Source organism: Panthera onca, chromosome B3 (genome assembly GCF_046562875.1).
Source record: "Panthera onca isolate mPanOnc1 chromosome B3, mPanOnc1 haplotype 2, whole genome shotgun sequence".
Classification (NCBI taxonomy): domain Eukaryota; kingdom Metazoa; phylum Chordata; class Mammalia; order Carnivora; family Felidae; genus Panthera; species Panthera onca.
In genome coordinates this window covers 103,211,786-103,230,690 of record NC_138344.1, presented here as the reverse complement: position 1 = coordinate 103,230,690, position 18,905 = coordinate 103,211,786, and the positions used below count along the sequence as shown (strand labels likewise).

General features: G+C 38.2%; 1 protein-coding gene across 8 annotated transcripts in view; it reads right to left on the bottom strand.

Annotated features, from left to right (window-relative positions):
- The window catches only part of TMEM260 (transmembrane protein 260), a 101,112-nt gene that overhangs the window by 68,817 nt on the left and 13,390 nt on the right, over nt 1–18,905 (bottom strand). For all 8 annotated transcript variants that reach the window (XR_013556102.2, XM_078448224.2, XM_078448223.2 and 5 more), the window contains 2 exons: nt 6,796–6,973; nt 4,907–5,020 (listed from right to left, as the gene is read on the bottom strand). Coding sequence is in view for 7 of the 8 variants with exons in the window: in XM_078448224.2 (XP_078304350.1) it covers nt 4,907–5,020; nt 6,796–6,973 (292 nt within the window). In the remaining variant the exon portion in view is untranslated. The remainder of the gene's footprint in view (nt 1–4,906; nt 5,021–6,795; nt 6,974–18,905) is intronic.

The window sequence follows — 18,905 nt, the reverse complement described above, 5'->3', positions numbered from 1 at the left end:
GTCCCACGGGACCATATATATATATATTTGCATACATTAAAGATGCTAATTGAAGTTCTAGTTTCCAATCAGCCTGAAACTAGGTGCTGAGATCCCTCCGTCTGGAACACTCACAGGCCTTGACACAATAACTGGAACCTACCAAGGAAAACCCAGGCTGCTCAGACAATCACAAAGGTTTGAGAGACAACTAGAGCAAGGTTAAACAATGAGGTACATCCCCTACACGATGCGACTCCTGCAAGACTAGGAGAGGCAGCCATTTTGCCTAGTATAAAGAATCAACCTCAGAGAGTCAAGTAAAATGAGGAGACAGAGGAATACATTTCAAATGAAAGAACAAGATAAAACCCTGGGGAAAAAAATCTTAATCAAACAGAGATAAGTAACTTGCCTGACAAAGAGTTAAAAGTACCAGTCATACAGATGCTCACCAAACTTGGGAGAAGAATGGACGTACACAGTGAGAAGTTCAACAAAGACATAAACATAAGGCAGTGCCAAAGTCACAAAACCGAAGAATACAATAACTGAACTGAAAGATACACTATAGGAGTTCGAGAGCAGGCTGGATGAAGCAGATAGAATCAGTGAGCTGAAATAGGGGGAGTGGCACTCACCCAAACCAAGCAGCAACAAGAAAAAAGTTGTAAAAGTGAATATAGCTTAAGAGATTCACAGGACAACATCAAGTAGAAAATCATGTGTATTATAGGGGTCCCAGAAGGAGAAGAGAGAAAGGGGCAAAAAGCTTACTTGAAGAAATAATTGCTGAGAACTTCCCTTACCTGGGAAAGGAAAGAGACATCTGGATCCAAGAAGCCCAGAGACTTCCAAAGAAGATGACCCCAAAGATACCCACACCAACACACATTATAATTAAAATGTCAAAAGTTAAGGAAGGAAAGAAGGAAGGAAGGAAGGAAGGAAGGAAGGAAGGAAGGAAGGAGGGAAGGAAAGAAGGAAGGAAGGTGGGGAGGAAGGAAGGGAAAAGAAAAAAGAAAATTATAGGCCATATCAGATATCCCTGATGAACATCAATGCAAAAATCCTCAACAAAATATTAGTAAACTCAATTTGACAATACATTTAAAGGATCATATACCGTGATCAAGTGGGATTTATTCCAGGGATGCAAGGATGATTCAACATCTGCACATCAATCAACATGGTACACCACACTAATGGAGTGAAAGATAAAAATCATATGATCATCTCAACAGATGCAGAAAAACCACTTATAAAATTCATTTACCATAAAAACTCCCAACAAAGTAGGTATATGGTCACTGAAAGGCCATATGTGACAAGCCCACAGCTAACATCATACTCAACAGTGAGAAGCTAAAAGCTTTCCCACTATTATCAGGAATAAGACAAGGATGCCCACTCTTAACATTCTTAATCAACATAGTATTGGAAGTCCTAGCCAGTGCAATTAGGCAGGAAAAAATATAAAAAGCATACAATTGGAAAGGAAAAAGTAAAACTGTCACTATTTGTAAATGACATGATTTTATATAATGAAAACCCTAAGGACTCCACCAAAAAGCTGTCAGAACTACTAACCGAATTCAGTAGAGTTGCAGGGTACAAAATCAATATAAAAAAGTCTGTTGCTTTCTTTTTATACAGTAACGATGAACTATCAGGAAGAGAAATTAAGAAACCAATTCTGTTTACAATTGCATCAAAAAAGAATAAAATACCTACAAATAATTTTTAAAATAATTTTATTTATTTATTTATTTATTTATTTATTTATTTAGAGAGTGAGCAGGCAAGAGGAAGAGAGAAAGAGAATCTTAAGCAGGCTCCATGCTGAGCATGGAGCCTGATGTGGGCTCGATCCCACAACCCTGGGATCATGACCTGAGCGGAAATCAAGAGTCGGACACTCAACCAAATGAGTCACCCAGGCGCCCCTACCTACAAATAAATTTAACTAAGGAGGTGAAAGACCCATACACTGAAAACAATAAGACACTGATTAAAGACACTAAAGAAGACACAAATAAATGGGAAGACATTCTATGTTCATGGATTGGAAGAGTTAGGACTGTTAAAACATGCAAAGCAGTCTACAGATTCAATGCAATCTCTAACAAAATTCCAAAGTCATTTTTCACAGAAATAGAACAATCCACTTGTATGAAACCACAAAAGATCCCAAATAGCCAAAGCCATCTTGAAAAAAAACAACAAAGCTGCAGGCTTTTCAAACTATGCTATAAAGCTACAGTATTTAAAACAGTATGGCACTGGGGTAAAAACAGACACAGATCAATGGAACAGAATACAGAGCCCAGAAATAAACCCAGGCACACATGGTTAATTAATTTATGACAGAGAGGCAAAAATACACAAGGGGAAAAGACCAGTCTTTTCAAAAAATGGTGTTAGGAAAACCAGACAGTCACATGCAAAAGAATAAAACTGGATCACTATCTTACACCACAGACAAAATTAACTCAAAATGGATTAAAGACTTGATTGAAAGACCTGAAACTATAAAATTCCTAAGAGAAAACATATATACACACATACATAATATGGAGTATTATTCAGCCACAAAAAAGAAGGAAATTCTGCCATTTGCAACAACATGGATAAAACTTGACAGTATTATGCTAAATGAAATAAGTCAGACTGAGAAAGGCAAATAATGAATGACCTAACCTATACGTGGGATCTTAAAAAACTGAACTCCCAGAAACACAGAGTAGATTGGTGATCACTAGAGGTGGGGTTTAGGGATTGAGGGAAGTGAGTGAATGTGGTCAAAGTGTGCAAATAGTTATGAAATGAGAAAGTTATAAAATGAGTAAGTCTGGGGGATGGTCATTATAGTATTGTACTGTACATTTGAAAGATGCTATGAGAATAGATCTTAAGAGTTCTCAACACATACGCACACACAATTTTAACTACATGAGGTGATGGATGTGTTAAGAACCACATTGTGGTAACCTCATATATCAAATCATCATCCTATATACCTTAAACTTACACACTATTATATGTCAGTTGTATCTCAATAAGCTGGAAAAAGAAAAAGGAAAAAAATGAAGACTGGAAAAATAAAAAAGACGCCAGCTAAGATCACGGACAGCAGGGTGTGAGGGCACCCCCATCTGTGTATCTGTCAATCTGCAAGGAAAATATTTGCGCCTCCTCAGGTTTGTACTCTATAGAAAAGTCTTCACTGAATTATATATATATATATATATATATATATATATATATATATATATATATATTTTTTTTTTTTTTTAATGTTTATTTATTTTTGAGACAGAGAGAGACAGAGCATGAATGGGGGAGGGGCAGAGAGAGAGGGAGACACACAATCGGAAGCAGGCTCCAGGCTCTGAGCCATCAGCCCAGAGCCCGACGCGGGGCTCGAACTCACGAACCGTGAGATCGTGACCTGAGCTGAAGTCGGACGCTCAACCGACTGAGCCACCCAGGCGCCCCTTTTTATTTTTTTTTTTAACGTTTATTTATTTTTGAGACAGAGAAAGAGCATGAACGGGGGAGGGTCAGAGAGAGGGAGACACAGAATCTGAAACAGGCTCCAGGCTCTGAGCTGTCAGCACGGAGCCCGACGCGGGGCTCGAACTCACGGACCGCGAGATCATGACCTGAGCCGAAGTCGGCCGCTTATCCGACTGAGCCACCCAGGAGCCCCTGAATTATATTTTTTATGTTATATCTCCAACTTTAAAAATCAAGGGTTTATATAATAAAAGACCAGATAAAGAACTTTCTGTATATTCTATAATACCACTATTAGACACTGCCTGCTATGCTAATATTCCTTACATAATGGACGTGATTGACTTCACAGAATCCAGTTCCAAGAAAAAGTTGATCTCTCCTGTCAATTGTTATGTTCCGTTTTTATCTATTTTTGATCGCATAAGAATTTTATAACCTCCATGTTATCCTTTTTGCTTTGTTGCCAGAAGCTAAGGACAAAATATGTTCCAGTACAGTAAATACAATTACCTAAAGTTTTGGAACAATTACCCTATTTCTGTATAATAATTTTATTAAACATGTATTTTCTAATATAATTCTGACTATAGCAACAAACAATGAAATGATAAATAAATGTAGCTGACAAATAAACAATAATTAACAAACCAATAAACAATAAGTAAAATGACTCCAGTGTTGGCTTTGTATTTAGATTGTTTCCACCTCTGGGAGGAAGACTGACAGAATAAAGGGCTTCTATCTTTCCAAAAACTCACACCTAACTCAGCTCCCTGCCTTCTTACGTACATCTCCTAACGCCTTACAGAGTATAGTAATTTTCTCATGTCGCTTTATACCGCTATTGAAATTAATAATAATTTTTCCTTTGAGAGAAAGGAAAAGCTGAAATAAATCATCTTGAATTCTACAGAAATCTCTTCTGAGAAAACAGGATTGTTATTTACCAGAGATTTTATTCTTTGGGTCACAATAGCAGTGACAGTGTCTTGTTTTGTTGGGCGCTGCATCCCTAACACCTAGGGTAGCATCTGGCGGCGAGCAGGGGCTTGACAAACAGCTGGATGAATGAATAAACTATTATGAATACACTATCCTTTGTCTTAGAACATATAATAAAACAATCAAGGAAATCTGTTACTAGTGTTGTAACTCCTATTTTTATCAAGGTGCTGTTCAGAATCACTAAGAAAATGATGAAACAGGCGAGATGCCACTGCAATCAATACTGCATTTTTGTAAATCCTATTTTTTTTCCAGTCAATGTTGTTAGAGCCCAAGGTCACTTACACATTATAGAAAACTAAAAAAAAATTTAAAGCTACACATTTTCTGATGCCATAAATGTTATATCGGGCCTTAATAAAATATTATGAATTTTCATTAAAAACACTCAAAAACCTACCTTCTCTTTTAAAAGTCGGAAGAGAATCCATGGTATTATGCACAAAATATAGAGTACTATTGTGTGCTGATTACATAAGCTAAGGCCACAGCAGAAAGCACCAATTTTAGCTACCTGAAAAAAAAAAAATCTAAGTTAAAAATTTATCTAAAACTCGTAAGTAAGTGCAATGGTAAAAAACTATTCTTTATATTAAAACCAAGCACTTGTACCATAGGTCAGGCTGAAGTCAACCTCTTAGACACAAGCAGTCACACTTCAACAGACACTAATATTTATCACCATTATTTTTTATAATATTGCCCATTCTCGTCCAATCACTGCAGTTTGACCTTACATGACTGCCTTCAAATTAAGTTTCCGAAAGTTCTGTGTGATGACTAGATAAGTCCTAACAATAATAGGATACGGTGTCATTGAAGTAAAACCTGTAACTAAAGCTCAGTCATTCTTTCCGTTTCATTTTTTCTCCTATTTTTTTTTTTTTCAACGTTTTTTATTTATTTTTGGGACAGAGAGAGACAGAGCATGAACGGGGGAGGGGCAGAGAGAGAGAGACACACAGAATCGGAAGCAAGCTCCAGGCTCCGAGCCATCAGCCCAGAGCCCGACGCGGGGCTCGAACTCACGGACCGCGAGATCGTGACCTGGCTGAAGTCGGACGCTTAACCGACTGCGCCACCCAGGCGCCCCTCATTTTTTCTCCTATTAAATAAAGCATAATAGGGATGCCTGGGTGACTCAGTTGGTTAAGTGGCCGACTCTGATTTCAGCTCAGGTCATGATCTCATGGTTTGGGAGTTTGGGAGTTTGGAGTTTGTGAGCTGCACTCACAGCTTGGAGCCTGCTTCGGATACTCTGTCTCCCTCTCTCTGCCTCTCCCTCTCTCTCAAAAATAAATAAATGTCAAAAAAAAATTTTAATAATAAGTAAAATAAAGTATAACACTTTTTTATTTAGAAACCAAGTCATGGGTGCTGTTTTTGCTTTTTTTGAACATATGCAACTTTCATAATCAGAAAAAGTTATTTTGAACAAAAAGTAAACTCTAAAGCATCACAGAACTGTTTATGGAAACCCCAGATAAACCAGGGTATTCTTCTGTTCATATATTCTTTAGCAACAAAAAGTTGCCTATACTAAGATGGTTTGGTACTTTCCAATGTGTAGACTGTAAGCTCCTAGAAGACCGGGTTCCTTCACATTTCAAATGATTCTGATATTAGCATTTGCCTTACAATTTATTGTAACCTCTTCTGAACTACTTTGTTTATACATTTGATACTCTTCTTATAGTTAAAAAATAGTACAATATTTTGGGGGTTTTTTGAGGGAGAGAGAATCTTAAGCAGGTTTCTCGCCCAGCATAGAGCCTGATGCAGGGCTTGATCTCATGACTGTGAGATCATGGCCTGAACCGAAATCAAGAGTCGGATGCTTAACTGACTAAGCCACCCAGGTGCACCCCGCCCCAACAGTACAAATTGGATCTTTTTGGCAATTAGAGAGTCAGTCAATGTACCATATTGGCATATAACCTAAGGTGGTCAGTCTGGAGCTTGGCCTCTTACGACCACACATGTGCACATGCACACACACGTGACGGTGGGGCTAACCACCAAGCCTATCTCTCCCATAGGACTCGGAGGGGGTTCCAATCCTCTCATTCTCCAGAAAGCTTCTGAACTCTGAGAGGAAAAAAGTCCCATGTTGTATAAAGGCTATCACGGGTCACCGTAAAAGCACTCAGAATATTTTCTCTCTCGACATGCCTAGATTACCTTGACAGTAATCAGATACACAGCGCCCAAACCAAAGTTAAAAGGAAATATAGCAACTGCCTAAAAATTAAAACAAAAAGTGATTTCACTTTGATCAAAATAGGTTACCTTTGATCTTTCTTTGGCGGTTGCTGCCTCCTCAAAATGTACAGTAAGAGCCATAAGCAGCCCCACAAACAGATTGTTTAAGCTGAAAACCTCTGCTGCAATGGACCAGTGCCATGTTAGACGAGAGAATGAAAACACCCCCGCAGCAAGGATTCCTCCAGCATGGGAGCCAGAAAGCCTGCAAATACAGATAACATGAAATCTTCTTTCCCAACAAAAAGAACCGACTTTATTTTCCTTTTTAGAAACTGTAGCGGCAGAAATTATGACAGTCACCCAGCCCTATCCCAACACATTATATGGTTAATACATTACTTTCATGTAATAATTTCTTCCCACACGTTTTAATTAGCAAGTCCATATATTAACTTATCAACAAATGAGGGAACGAGCCGGCTGGGTCTCCCATGCACTGAATGAGGTTTAGTTCTCAGATGGAACCTCTAGGATTCGAGCCAGTGCAGAAAGCCTGAAGTGATAGTAGCTGGAGAGATAACAAGTAGTAGCTGGAGAGATACTGAGTCACTTTTCTTGCTATAGCTGCAAAGAAGGATGGTCTGGTTAACACGGAGCTATGCTGAATTGTAAAAATTAATGAAATGGCAGAAGATCTATTCAGGAACACCCTTTCCCACTTCTTGTGGCATGTACGGACCTAGGCACCTTCCACACGACCACACTAGAGTGTATCCCTCAACATATGGCAAAGACGTCTTCGTCACAATATTTGGTGATTTTAAGATCTTGAAAGTTAAGGTCTTAGTTTCTAGTGATTTCTTCTCAACACAAAGTTGAAGTTGAAAACGGAGTATCTTCTTTTAAAGACAGGGATGGGAATGTGAACTTCATTAACACAAAGAGAACCAAATGCTACACTTGGAAACAAATTTCTCAGCCCCAATGCCAACGAGAGGCAGACATCTCAAATAGATCAGGAAGCTGGATCTCAATCCAGAGATCTGATTTGAGACTGGCAACGTGATGGAATACGTTAGCACAGCAATGTCCTATTTCACTAGAAGTCTAAAATGATGAAAGAGCTGTTACCAAACATCTCTAACACGTGTTGTGATTCAGTAAGCATTACCATGTCTAATAGTTACAATATTATATAGCCCTAAGTCATCGCTTTTAAACTATATTGTTTTGTGTAAAAAGTGGAGTAATTTTGTGAAGTAGTTGTGGCTTTTAATCAAGCATTTTAGAAAAAAAGTTAAAATACAATTTTGATATCACTGAACCTGTTTTTGAGGTCCTCTTTGCAATTTATTTCTTTTCTTTCCCTTATAAAGGTCACCAGTTTCCTATTTCTTTCAGGGTTCCCCATTCTTCCAATGACCCTGATTCAACACATTAAAGCATTTCTTCCTTCCAAATTACATTCCAAATTCCTTTCAACTTGTCCTCATACTACCCTAGACTCAATTATTTTAATAGTTTCCTAAGTTGTCTTCTGTTTTCCAATCAATTCTGCAATATAACATCACATTAAACTTCTTAAAACATGCTCTTTATGACTACCTAGCCCCCCAATTTAAGGACTCTTCGTTGCCTGTAGGAAACGAGCCAGGTTGGAATCCACGCTCCCAGCAAATAGTACCTAGCCGCTAATTACCAGCATTATTATCTCTACCAACCAGTTAGGCTCCTCAAAATTCCCTAATAAGACATGCTTATTTCCAGTGCCATACCTCTGCTCATGCTGTACCCACGAACTGAATGTCGTCTCAGCTTCTATTTATTCAACCTCTACTCTTTTCTCAAATTTCTCTTCAATTCCCAGGTTTCTAGCTCATCTTGGAATATTTATGGCATGTTAACTGCCTACAATAATTATTCTGACATTATTTTTGAGATGTGAACCGGAGTTAAACTTCATTTATATTGGAAGTCTTTAGCTCCAAGCACAGAAAGGAAACTCAGTGAATGAGAGAATGAATTAATCTTAAAGAATGGTGACATTTTTAAAGGAATTTCCATGTTTCATCTGTCAATATTATTTTGGAAAGTCAGCATAAGATATAAGATTCCTTCCTCTACTTAAAACATAAATTCAGGGTGCCTGGGTGGCTCACTTGGTTAAGCGTCCTATTTTGGCTCAGGTCATGATCTCATGGTTTGTGAGTTCAAGCCCCGCATCAGGCTCTGTGCTGACAGCTCAGAGCCTGGAACCTGCTTCAGATTCTGTGTCTCCCTCTCTCTGCCCCTCCCTGCTCAAGCTCTGTCTCTCTCTGTCAAAAAAATGAATAAGCATTAAAAAAAAACTTAAAGAAAAAACACACACAAATTAGCTTCCTTGGAAAACTGGCTGATTCCAGGTCTGTGGTAGCTCAAGTATAAAATGAATCTGAACTATCTTGTGCCAGAACGTAAGGAAGTGTTCAAAAGGGGACATGACAAAAGGACAAGGAGTCAGCTTAAAGGGGCCAAATCAGGGATAATTTAAATATCAATAATTATAGTAATAGATTGCAACCCAACGAATAAATAACCTATAGTGATATAAACAAATAAACAGGAGAAGAGAAAGTCCATAGAAAGTCAACAACTAATAACTGTATAAGAAATGATGGAATTTGGCAGTGATCACCATCAGAATAATGGATACCAAAATTAGTGGGTAAAAGTTTTGCAGTAACAGAAATATGTACATAAGTCGAAAGGTGTCTGTCTAGAAATAGATTAACTACAAAAGGAAAAATGCTAACGTTACAGTGGCAAACCAGGCAGACACAATCTTAACCACATGATCAACGTTAATGCCCAGAAATGGGACAAACATCATATACTTCCTGATCTAGTCCCATCAAAAGAATAGAGCATCATTTCTATGGTAATCTTGCCAAAATGTATTACCTGAAGCTACAGACAAATTCAAATTGAAGAACATTCTATAAAATAACTGGCCAATATATACCCCCAAAAATGTTAAGGTCTTGAAAGACAAAAACAAAAAGCAAAAAAAAAAAAACAAAACAAAAAACAACATAGGTCCATATGAAGACTAAAGGGATACAACAACAGAATAAAAGTATGATCTTGAATTTTCTTCTGTGAAATAGGATATTATTGGAATAATTGGCAAAATCTGAATCACCTCTATAGATAACAGTGTTGTATCAGTGATAATTTCCTGACTTTAAGAAATGCACTGTGGATATGTAGGAAAATGTGCTTGTTTTTAAGAAACACCCCTTGAAGTATTTAAGGGTAAAAGGTACCATCTATGCAGCTTACTCTTAAATGGTTAAAAACAAAACAATACACACATATGGCTTGTGGCTAATGATATTGAGCATCTTTTCATGTGCTTATTGGCTATCTGTATGTCTTCCTTGGAGATGTTTATTCAGACCCATTGCCCATTTAAAAATTAGGTTGTCCTTTGTATTATTGTACAGTTCTTCTCAACTTCCTTCTGATACATTTCTTTTCTGTGAAACACAGCCAGAGTCCATTGCTTGCATCCAAGAGCCTGACTGAAACACGCTGCCTTCCCTCTTTGTTATTTCCATTACGTTTTCAAGGGAAACTATGTGAGCAAATTCTGAAAATAAATGCTGAAGATGCCATAGCTTTGTGAAAAGCAGAAGAGACAGCAGTATGTCTAAGAACAGAATGCATGCATACATACATAAGATATGAAGAATACAAAACATTTTGGAGGCCTCATCATTTTACTATTTGATTTGCGGTTTTCTTAGCAATGTATATAAGCTAAGCTTATACAAATTTCATTGATTTCAGCAGCCTTTTGTAAACAGTGAATATCCATTAAAACACACGTATTTCAACAAACTGCCTTTAAATCTGCTTTATGCTAAGATTCAGAATCAATCACCATTTTCTCGACCATGTAACATGTATAAATGAGTGGGTTAAAAAAACAGAGACATGGCACAAGAACAGACACTCAGATCAATGGAACAGAATAGAGAACCCAGAAATGGACCCACAAATGTATGGTCAACTAATCTTTGACAAAGCAGGAAAGAATATCCAATGGAATAAAGACAGTCTCTTCAGCAAGTGTTGCTGGGAAAATTGGATAGTGACATGCAGAAGAATGAACCTGGACCACTTTCTTACACCAAACAAAAAAATAAACTTAAAATGGATGAAAGACCTAAATGTACAACAGGAAGCCATCAAAATCCTCAAGGAGAAAGCAGGCAAAAACCTCTTTGATCTTAGCTGCAGCAACTTCTTACTCAAAACGTCTCCAGAGGCAAGGGAAACAAAAGTAAAAATGAACTATTGGGACCTCATCAAAATAAAAAGCTTCTACACAGCGAAGGAAACAACCAGCAAAACTAAAAGGCAAACTGACAGAATGGGAGAAGATATTTGCAAATGATGTATCAGATACAGGGTTAGTATCCAAAATCTGTAAAGAACTTATCAAACTCAACACCCAAAAAGCAAATAATCCAGTGAAGAAATGGGCAGAAGACATGAATAGACACTTCTCCAAAGAAGGCATCCAGATGGCCAACCGACACATGAAAAAATGCTCCACATCACTCATCATCAGAGAAATACAAATCAAAACCACAATGAGATACCACCTCACACCTGTCACAATGGCTAACATTGACAATTCAGGCAACAACAGATATTGGCGAGGATGCAGAGAAAGTGGATCTCTTTTGCATTGTTGGTGGGAATGCAAGCTGGTGCAGCCACTCTGGAAAACAGTATGGAGGTTCCTCAAAAAATTAAAAATAGAACTACCCTATGACCCAGCAATTGCACTACTAGGTATTTATCCAAGGGATACAGGTGTGCTATTTCGAAGGGACATATGCACCCCAATGTTTATAGCAGCACTATCAACAATAGCCAAAGTATGGAAAGAGCCCAAATGTCCATCGATGGATGAATGGATAAAGAAGATGTGGAATATGTATACAATGGAGTATTACTCGGCAATCAAAAAGAATGAAATCTTGCCATTTGCAACTACGTGGATGGAACTAGAGGGCATTATGCTAAGTGAAATTAGTCAGAGAAAGACAAATATCATATGACTTCACTCATATGAGTACTTTAAGATACAGAACAGATGAACATAAGGAAGGGAAACAAAAACAATATTAAAACAAGAGAGGGACAAAAGATAAGAGACTCTTAAATATGGAGAACAAACAGAAGGTTGCTGGAGGGGTTGTGGGAGGGGGGATGGGCTAAATGGGTAAGGGGCACTAAGGAATCTATTCCTGAAATCATTCTTGCACTATATGCTCACTAATTTGGATGTAAATTTAAAAAAATTAAATCAAAAAAAAAAATAAAGGAGCATCCCCCCCACCCCCCAAAAAGAAAAATTAAAAAGGAGACAATTCAAAACATCTGTTGGGGGGCACCTCCACAAGTCGAGGAGGGACACATACAAGGATTTGCAAGTTGCAATAAATGGTCAGGGAGGCCGCAGAGACGGTGGGTGTGGAGTGGCAGGATCCATGAGCGTGGCTGTGGAAAGGTCTGAAGCAACCTGAGCTGGCCTGGAAAGGCTGGATAGAGCCAGGGTTAGCGGCTTTACTATGTGGGTAGGACAGAAGGGCAGGAGGGAAGGGAGTCTGTACTGAACCATGGGGCCTAGACTGGGTAGGGAAGGAAGCAAAGCAGCAGAAGGCTGATGAAGGCAATAAAAAGGATGAGCAAAGGGCTCTAGGTCTCAGTTAAATGGAAGACAAGTGTAGAGGCATCAAGGAAATGAGTGAACTGAAAGCTGAAGTCACTCCAGGTAGTGGAAAGTCAGCTGGGGAAGGGGACATCGAACTGGTAAAGGGTGGAACAGGCCTGTTAAACAAGAACTTGATTCTATTATTGAAAGCAGGGGATGGGAAATCCCATGCTAACAAGGACATGTGATGCCCCACATTGGCACACTGCAAGCTGAGTCTGGGTTCTGCTGACAAGTCAAAGGATGATGTCTGCAATGGGAAGCATGAGGACTTTCTGAAGACTCTGGCGGTCTTCAGTTTGCTCACTGACTGTGCACAGCCAGGCAATCTCGGTATATTGTCCAAGGCATATTTCATTATCTGAGCTTGCTTCGTTTCACCCGAATGGACAGAGCTAACTGACTAGAGAGCAAGTTGAAGTCAACGGTGATTTCATGAAGACATTTCAGGATCATTTTGAGGATCATTAGCTTCCTGTTGTCCACATCCGTAGCCTCTATTCTCTGTTCTCACCTTAGCATTCTCTTGAAATAGCACCCAGTTATCCAACTGCTAAATACAACAGGCCCCCAGGACCTCTCTGCTGTACTGATCCCAGACCCAGACCCACTCGACTGAGTTGACCCGGGCTCCGCTTCCCTCTGGTGTTCCTTCTGTGTTTTCTCTGAATGGCTCCCCTTCATCCGTTATGTCCTTCAAAGCTGATGTTGCCAAGATCTCATTCTCAGCCAACTCTTCTCACGCGTACATACTCCACATGGGTGGCCTTATCCACTCGCTGTCTTGACTTCGGCTACCGACTGCAAACTGAAGTAACCAAATCTGTCTCTAGTACTGCCTCCCCCTTAGTTGCAAACTGACGTGTCTCCAACTGACTGCTGTACACCTCACAACAAAGCCACTCCAGCTCTGGGTGTCCCGCAGAACCTGAATATCAACATGTGCAAAGTTAATTTCTCATCCTCTTCCCTAAATGATTCCTGCTCCTGTATTCTGTCTTAGTGGTTTTCAGTATCTACCTAGTTTAGTTAGCTAAGAAACCTAAAGTCGTTGTCAAAGCTCCTGTCCCTATCTCCACGTCGAACATACCATTTCCTGCCAGTTTTACTTCATCAACGTTTTAAAAACTCATTCGCCTCTCCGTCCATACTGCTACTGCCCTATCTCAGCTGTTAGGCTCACATCAACTCGACAGCTTTGCATGTTGTGTGCCTCCAGCCCTCAGCCCACCATTGCCACCAGAACGAAGGATCCAAAACATACTTGCTCTTGCATTCTGCCTCCAACCCTGTAATGACTCCTCTTTGATTATAAAACATTTTACAATGTCCTCATTACGACAGGCAAGACCTTTCGTGATCTGGTCTCAGCCTACGTGCAGCTTCATTTTTTGACATAACCCATCTCATAGTTTGTGTTCTAGCAACACTAGGTGAGTTTTAAGTTCCAGTACTTACAGGCTGTTTCTACTCCATCTCTGGGTTTCTTTGCCGATGAGCAGTGCTGCTAGGTACATTTTTCCAGCAAGTTTTTCCTAAAGTACTTTCACTAAGACTAGGGTAGTTTGCTCCTTCTCCAGATTCTATTAAGTCAAATGTATTAAGTGGGTACTGAATAGACATGTTTTTCTGTATTTCTAAAACTGTACAATCCTGAGGAATAGAAATTTTTAACCGCAACCTAATCAAAACACAGTTAAGGAAGCCAGATATGGGGAACTTGAAATCCTCTAAATAATGTATTACAAAGCCAACAGAATTATTTTTGGACTACTGAAACCACTGTATGGCCATTTCAGCATATCTGTATATTTTAAAAATTAAAAGCATATCTCACTTTACATTATGTGTGCTTGTCCCTAAAAAAGCCTTTTGATTTTTGGGAAACTAAAGGTTTTTTCACCTATGTGTTTCAGACATTCTTTATCTTTAGGTTTTGATGCTCTCTGAATAACAATGGTTTCTAATTATCTCAACATAAGTCCAAGTATTTCTAAATAAAGCTTTTATAAAGTTACATATGCCACTATTTAGAAGTTGATCTCTTTTTTTTCATTGCAAAAAAACTGAAAGGAAAGATGTTTTGGTATTGGGGTAAATTTTGTTTACGAATCATGTTGTCTTTCATTGTTGTGCTTTACTATTATAAAAGTGGTACCTTAGTAACAAATGAAATTGAGGGAAATATTAAAGGATTCATGTTTGCTTCTGTTACATTAACTTTTATTATACTAGTTTTTGTTACATTAGTAACAAAATTTTATTTTTAAAAAATAAAGCAATGTCCATATGGATGTATCTTACAGAAACTAGGGAATAATCCATTTTTCCACCCCGTACTTTATTTATTTTTTTTTTAATTTTTTTAACGTTTATTTATTTATTTTTTTTTTTAATTTTTTTTTTTTCAACGTTTTTCATTTATTTTTGGGACAGAGAGAGACAGAGCATGAACGGGGGAGGGGCAGTGAGAGAGGGAGACACAGAATCGGAAACAGGCTCCAGGCTCTGAGCCATCAGCACAGAGCCTGACACGGGGCTCGAACTCACAGACCGCAAGATCATGACCTGAGCCGAAGTCGGACGCTTAACCGACTGAGCCACCCAGGCGCCCCTCCACCCCGTACTTTAATTCAAGTGTTTCAATATTCTCTTGGCAAGAGTATAGAAATCATAATTTTACCTAAAAGAATTTTATATTACTTTGTTCCTTGTCTAAAGTGAATATTTCAAAGGAGATAAGAAAGTAGAGATTTACAGTTACTCACATTGCCTTTCACATACTAATGTATAAATAAAGTCCCTTAAATTTTCTCACGTTTTTCAGAAATTTCAAACACAATAGGTTTTCACCTTATGTCTTATTGAGCCAAATATCAATGAACCATCCATAGCAATAAGCCACTGCAAGTCTAAGATAGAAGACATTAAATGTGCAAAAGATTTACTTAAGTGATGATGCAAAAATCACACTGATGAATACGTCTGAAGGTGAATCTTGTTTAAGCAAACAAGATGACTGAGCAAACCCTTTTATTATCTGTTTATGTATGAATCTTTAAAAAGGTATTTTTGAGGGCGCCTGGGTAGCTCAGTCGGTTAAGCATCCGACTTCAGCTCAGGTCGTGATCTCATAGTTTGTGGTTCAAGCTCTGCGTTGGGCTCTGTGCTGACAGCTCAGAGCCTGGAGCCTGCTTTGGATTCTGTGTCTCCTCTCTCTCTCTGCCCCTCATGTTCTGTCTGTCTCTCAAGAATGAATAAACATTTAAAAAATTAAAAAAATTAAATAAATAAAAAAGTATTTTTGTATGAGCGTACAGAATACCTACAGCCTCCAACTAAGCCATCATCTATTCTGATTCCTGGGGTCTTTGTTATTTTATGAACCTGGACAAAGATGATCCCTCTGAACGAAGGGTGCCCGGAGTAAATGATTAGGCAGGTTAGCTGTAATCTCTTTTGGGGAATAACTATTTTTTATCTATTTATTTATTCATTAAAAACAATTTTTTTAGACAGGGGGAGAGAGAACACGTTGGAGAGAGGGGCAGAGGGAGAGAGAAAAAGAGAATCTTAGCTCCCTGCTCAGCATGGAGCCCCAACGCGGGGCTGGATCCCACGACCCCAGGATCCACCTGGGCTGAAATCAAGAGTCCAGTGCTCAACTGACTGGGCCACCCAGGCACCCCTTGGGGAATAATTCTAACCAGAACACATATTCCGCAATTTTTTTTTTCTCCCTCAAAAGGCTACAGCATATATTTATAGTTTGGGGTGGGAGGGCAGAATTAAATTATGTAAGTAGAAGGAAACACTATTCATACACCTTACTGAATACAATACTGTTAAGTGAATTGGTAGTCTAAACTTCTGGCTAAGTAATCTTTCTTTTAAAAATATACAGAAGGAGGGCTGCCTGAGTGGCTCAGTCAGCCGAAGTGTAGGACTCCTGATTTTGGCTCAGGTCATGATCCAGGATCATGGGATTGAGCTCCGCCATGGCTCAGTGCTGAGCACAGATAGAGCCTGCTTGGGATTCTCTCCCTCTCTCCCTCTGTCATCTCCCCCACTCATCCCCCCTCTCTCTCTCTAAAATAAAATAATAATAATAATAATAATAATAGAAAAAAAATATATGGAAGAAATTTCCAATCTGACATTATTACTTAAGCATGAGATTTAAGTAAAATTGTTGTTCTGGGTCCACAAAATGAGCTGTTTGGTATCAATCCATAAAGTCAAATGTACAGATGGACTATAAATAGACGTAAATCCAAAATAAGGTAAAACGACTGTCATCTACCCATAGACGTAGTCTGAGGATTTTTTTTTTCAAATTAAAATGACATAATTAAAAACACCATTGTGTTTTCACTCAGCAATCCCAGAGTCCTACTTTCCATTTTCATTTTATTCTTTTGAATAAATATGCTTAACCATTTTTTTACAAAGCAACTAAGGAGTTAGTAAATTTATTTATATATACTTAATGCATTAAAGTGGCATCTTAAAATGAGCTCACTAAAAAGAGGCACATTTATCTACTGACATTGATGAAACTGCTTCAATAAAAAAGAAAAAGAGAAATTCAAATGAGGTGGTGAATAAAATAAGAAGTCTCTTCACCAGAACTCAAGAATAAATTGCAAAACAGTCTAAACTACTTTCCATTTTAATTTAAGGACACCTTATGATATGAGAAAAAATGTTTTCCATTCTCATTTTGATTCTCACAGAGACTCATAGAAGGAGGTCAGAAAACACATTTCTTCAACTGAAATACGTATTTTTAGAATCTAACCTGACTTATAGAAAGATAACATGTTATGAAGCTGTATGAAGAAATGATCGCATCCTTAAAACACCATTACTGTGATCATTTTAATAACACAACCGCTATATTGTAAAAGATAGTCACATGTCAGTACTAACAATCAAAATCCAAGTTGTCACACTTTGAGAGAGGGATGCTGAATTTAAGGGCTCATACTAATAGAGTAAAGCAATGATACAGATGATTCAAAACATCCAATAATCTAAAAGTCACTGAAGTATGTTTTCTTTTATATAAACACATTTTTATGTTACATGTAAAACATATTTTCCAGTATATTTGCAGTAAATAAATCTTCCAAATTGCTTTGTGCTTGGGTTAACACTAAATGTCATACAGTTCACATTCTAGTAAAGTACAGTGGTTAGTCAATAAAGAAAGATGTGCCAAGAGTATGATAGACAGTATGGGAAGGGTGGTCAAGTATTTAAAATTTCATCCAGATAATGCAAATAACAAGAATTCTCCACTGGGGTACGGAATATGGGGTAAGGATTAAGATCGTCCTAACAAATGTGAAGCTCAGAATTCTATGGTTAATACACAAGTGCCTTCTTTTTGGTCCACAAAATCCATGAGACCTAGATAAGATTCCTAGGAAAGGTACTGATTGTGCAGGAGTTTTCTCACTGATGGAATACTCTTCATCTGTTGACACAATGGATAAATCAGGAGGTTACAATTTACACCATTGACACAGGTTTGCTATTGATGATAAGGTATATTTTTCTTTCTACTACGTGGTATTTGATTTTCATGTGTAGTCACATGTTTGTCTAACCCACAATCAAAAGGCAAATAACAGAAACCTGAGATTCTTTCAGAACACACATTTGACGTGCCTCATAAAATTCATGAATGTATTTGTCTTCAGTGTTACTTGCATGCAAAGGACCCAACATGGAAGGTACCCGACGCTCCCTTCTACGCTGCAAACTCCTGCTTGAAGTAAGCAGGACCGAGCAGGCAGGCCACAGTGCAGCATTCGAGAATTACTGTTAAGTATTTACTATTAGCGTCAACTCTTACTGACAACTAAAAACACGTAATGGCTTACAGGGAAGAAGTAAGGTAAAGCAGGACACAACGAACAGCACATCTACCACCCTACCCTCCCAAGTTCTTATCCTTCTTGTTCACGAAAACTATATAAATGTTACTTCTGGCTCAATCACATAATCAACACTTATCTAGGTATCTCTTCAGTGCACCTGGAAAAAGGTCAAACTGGGAAGCCAGCTACTGCTGAACCTCTCTTTCCATGGTCATTCACTCACCCCCAGTTATAACAAATACACACTGAGCATCTCATATGCTCCAATACTCTGTGGGCAAATTACAGTCAGTGGCCAGTTTGGACCTGATTAACATAAACCAATCATTGAGGGCAGGGTATATTAAAGTTACATCATGAAAGATAAATTAATTAATTAAAAAAGTAAAGTTACATGTTGGAAGCCACCACCACTGCCTCTAAAAAAATGTAAAATACTTCCACCTTTAATAACTTGGCAAACAATCCCTTTTTCCACATTTTATAAAAATTTACTTTCACTCCAGATAAAATCCTACCAAGGTTTGTTCCATTTC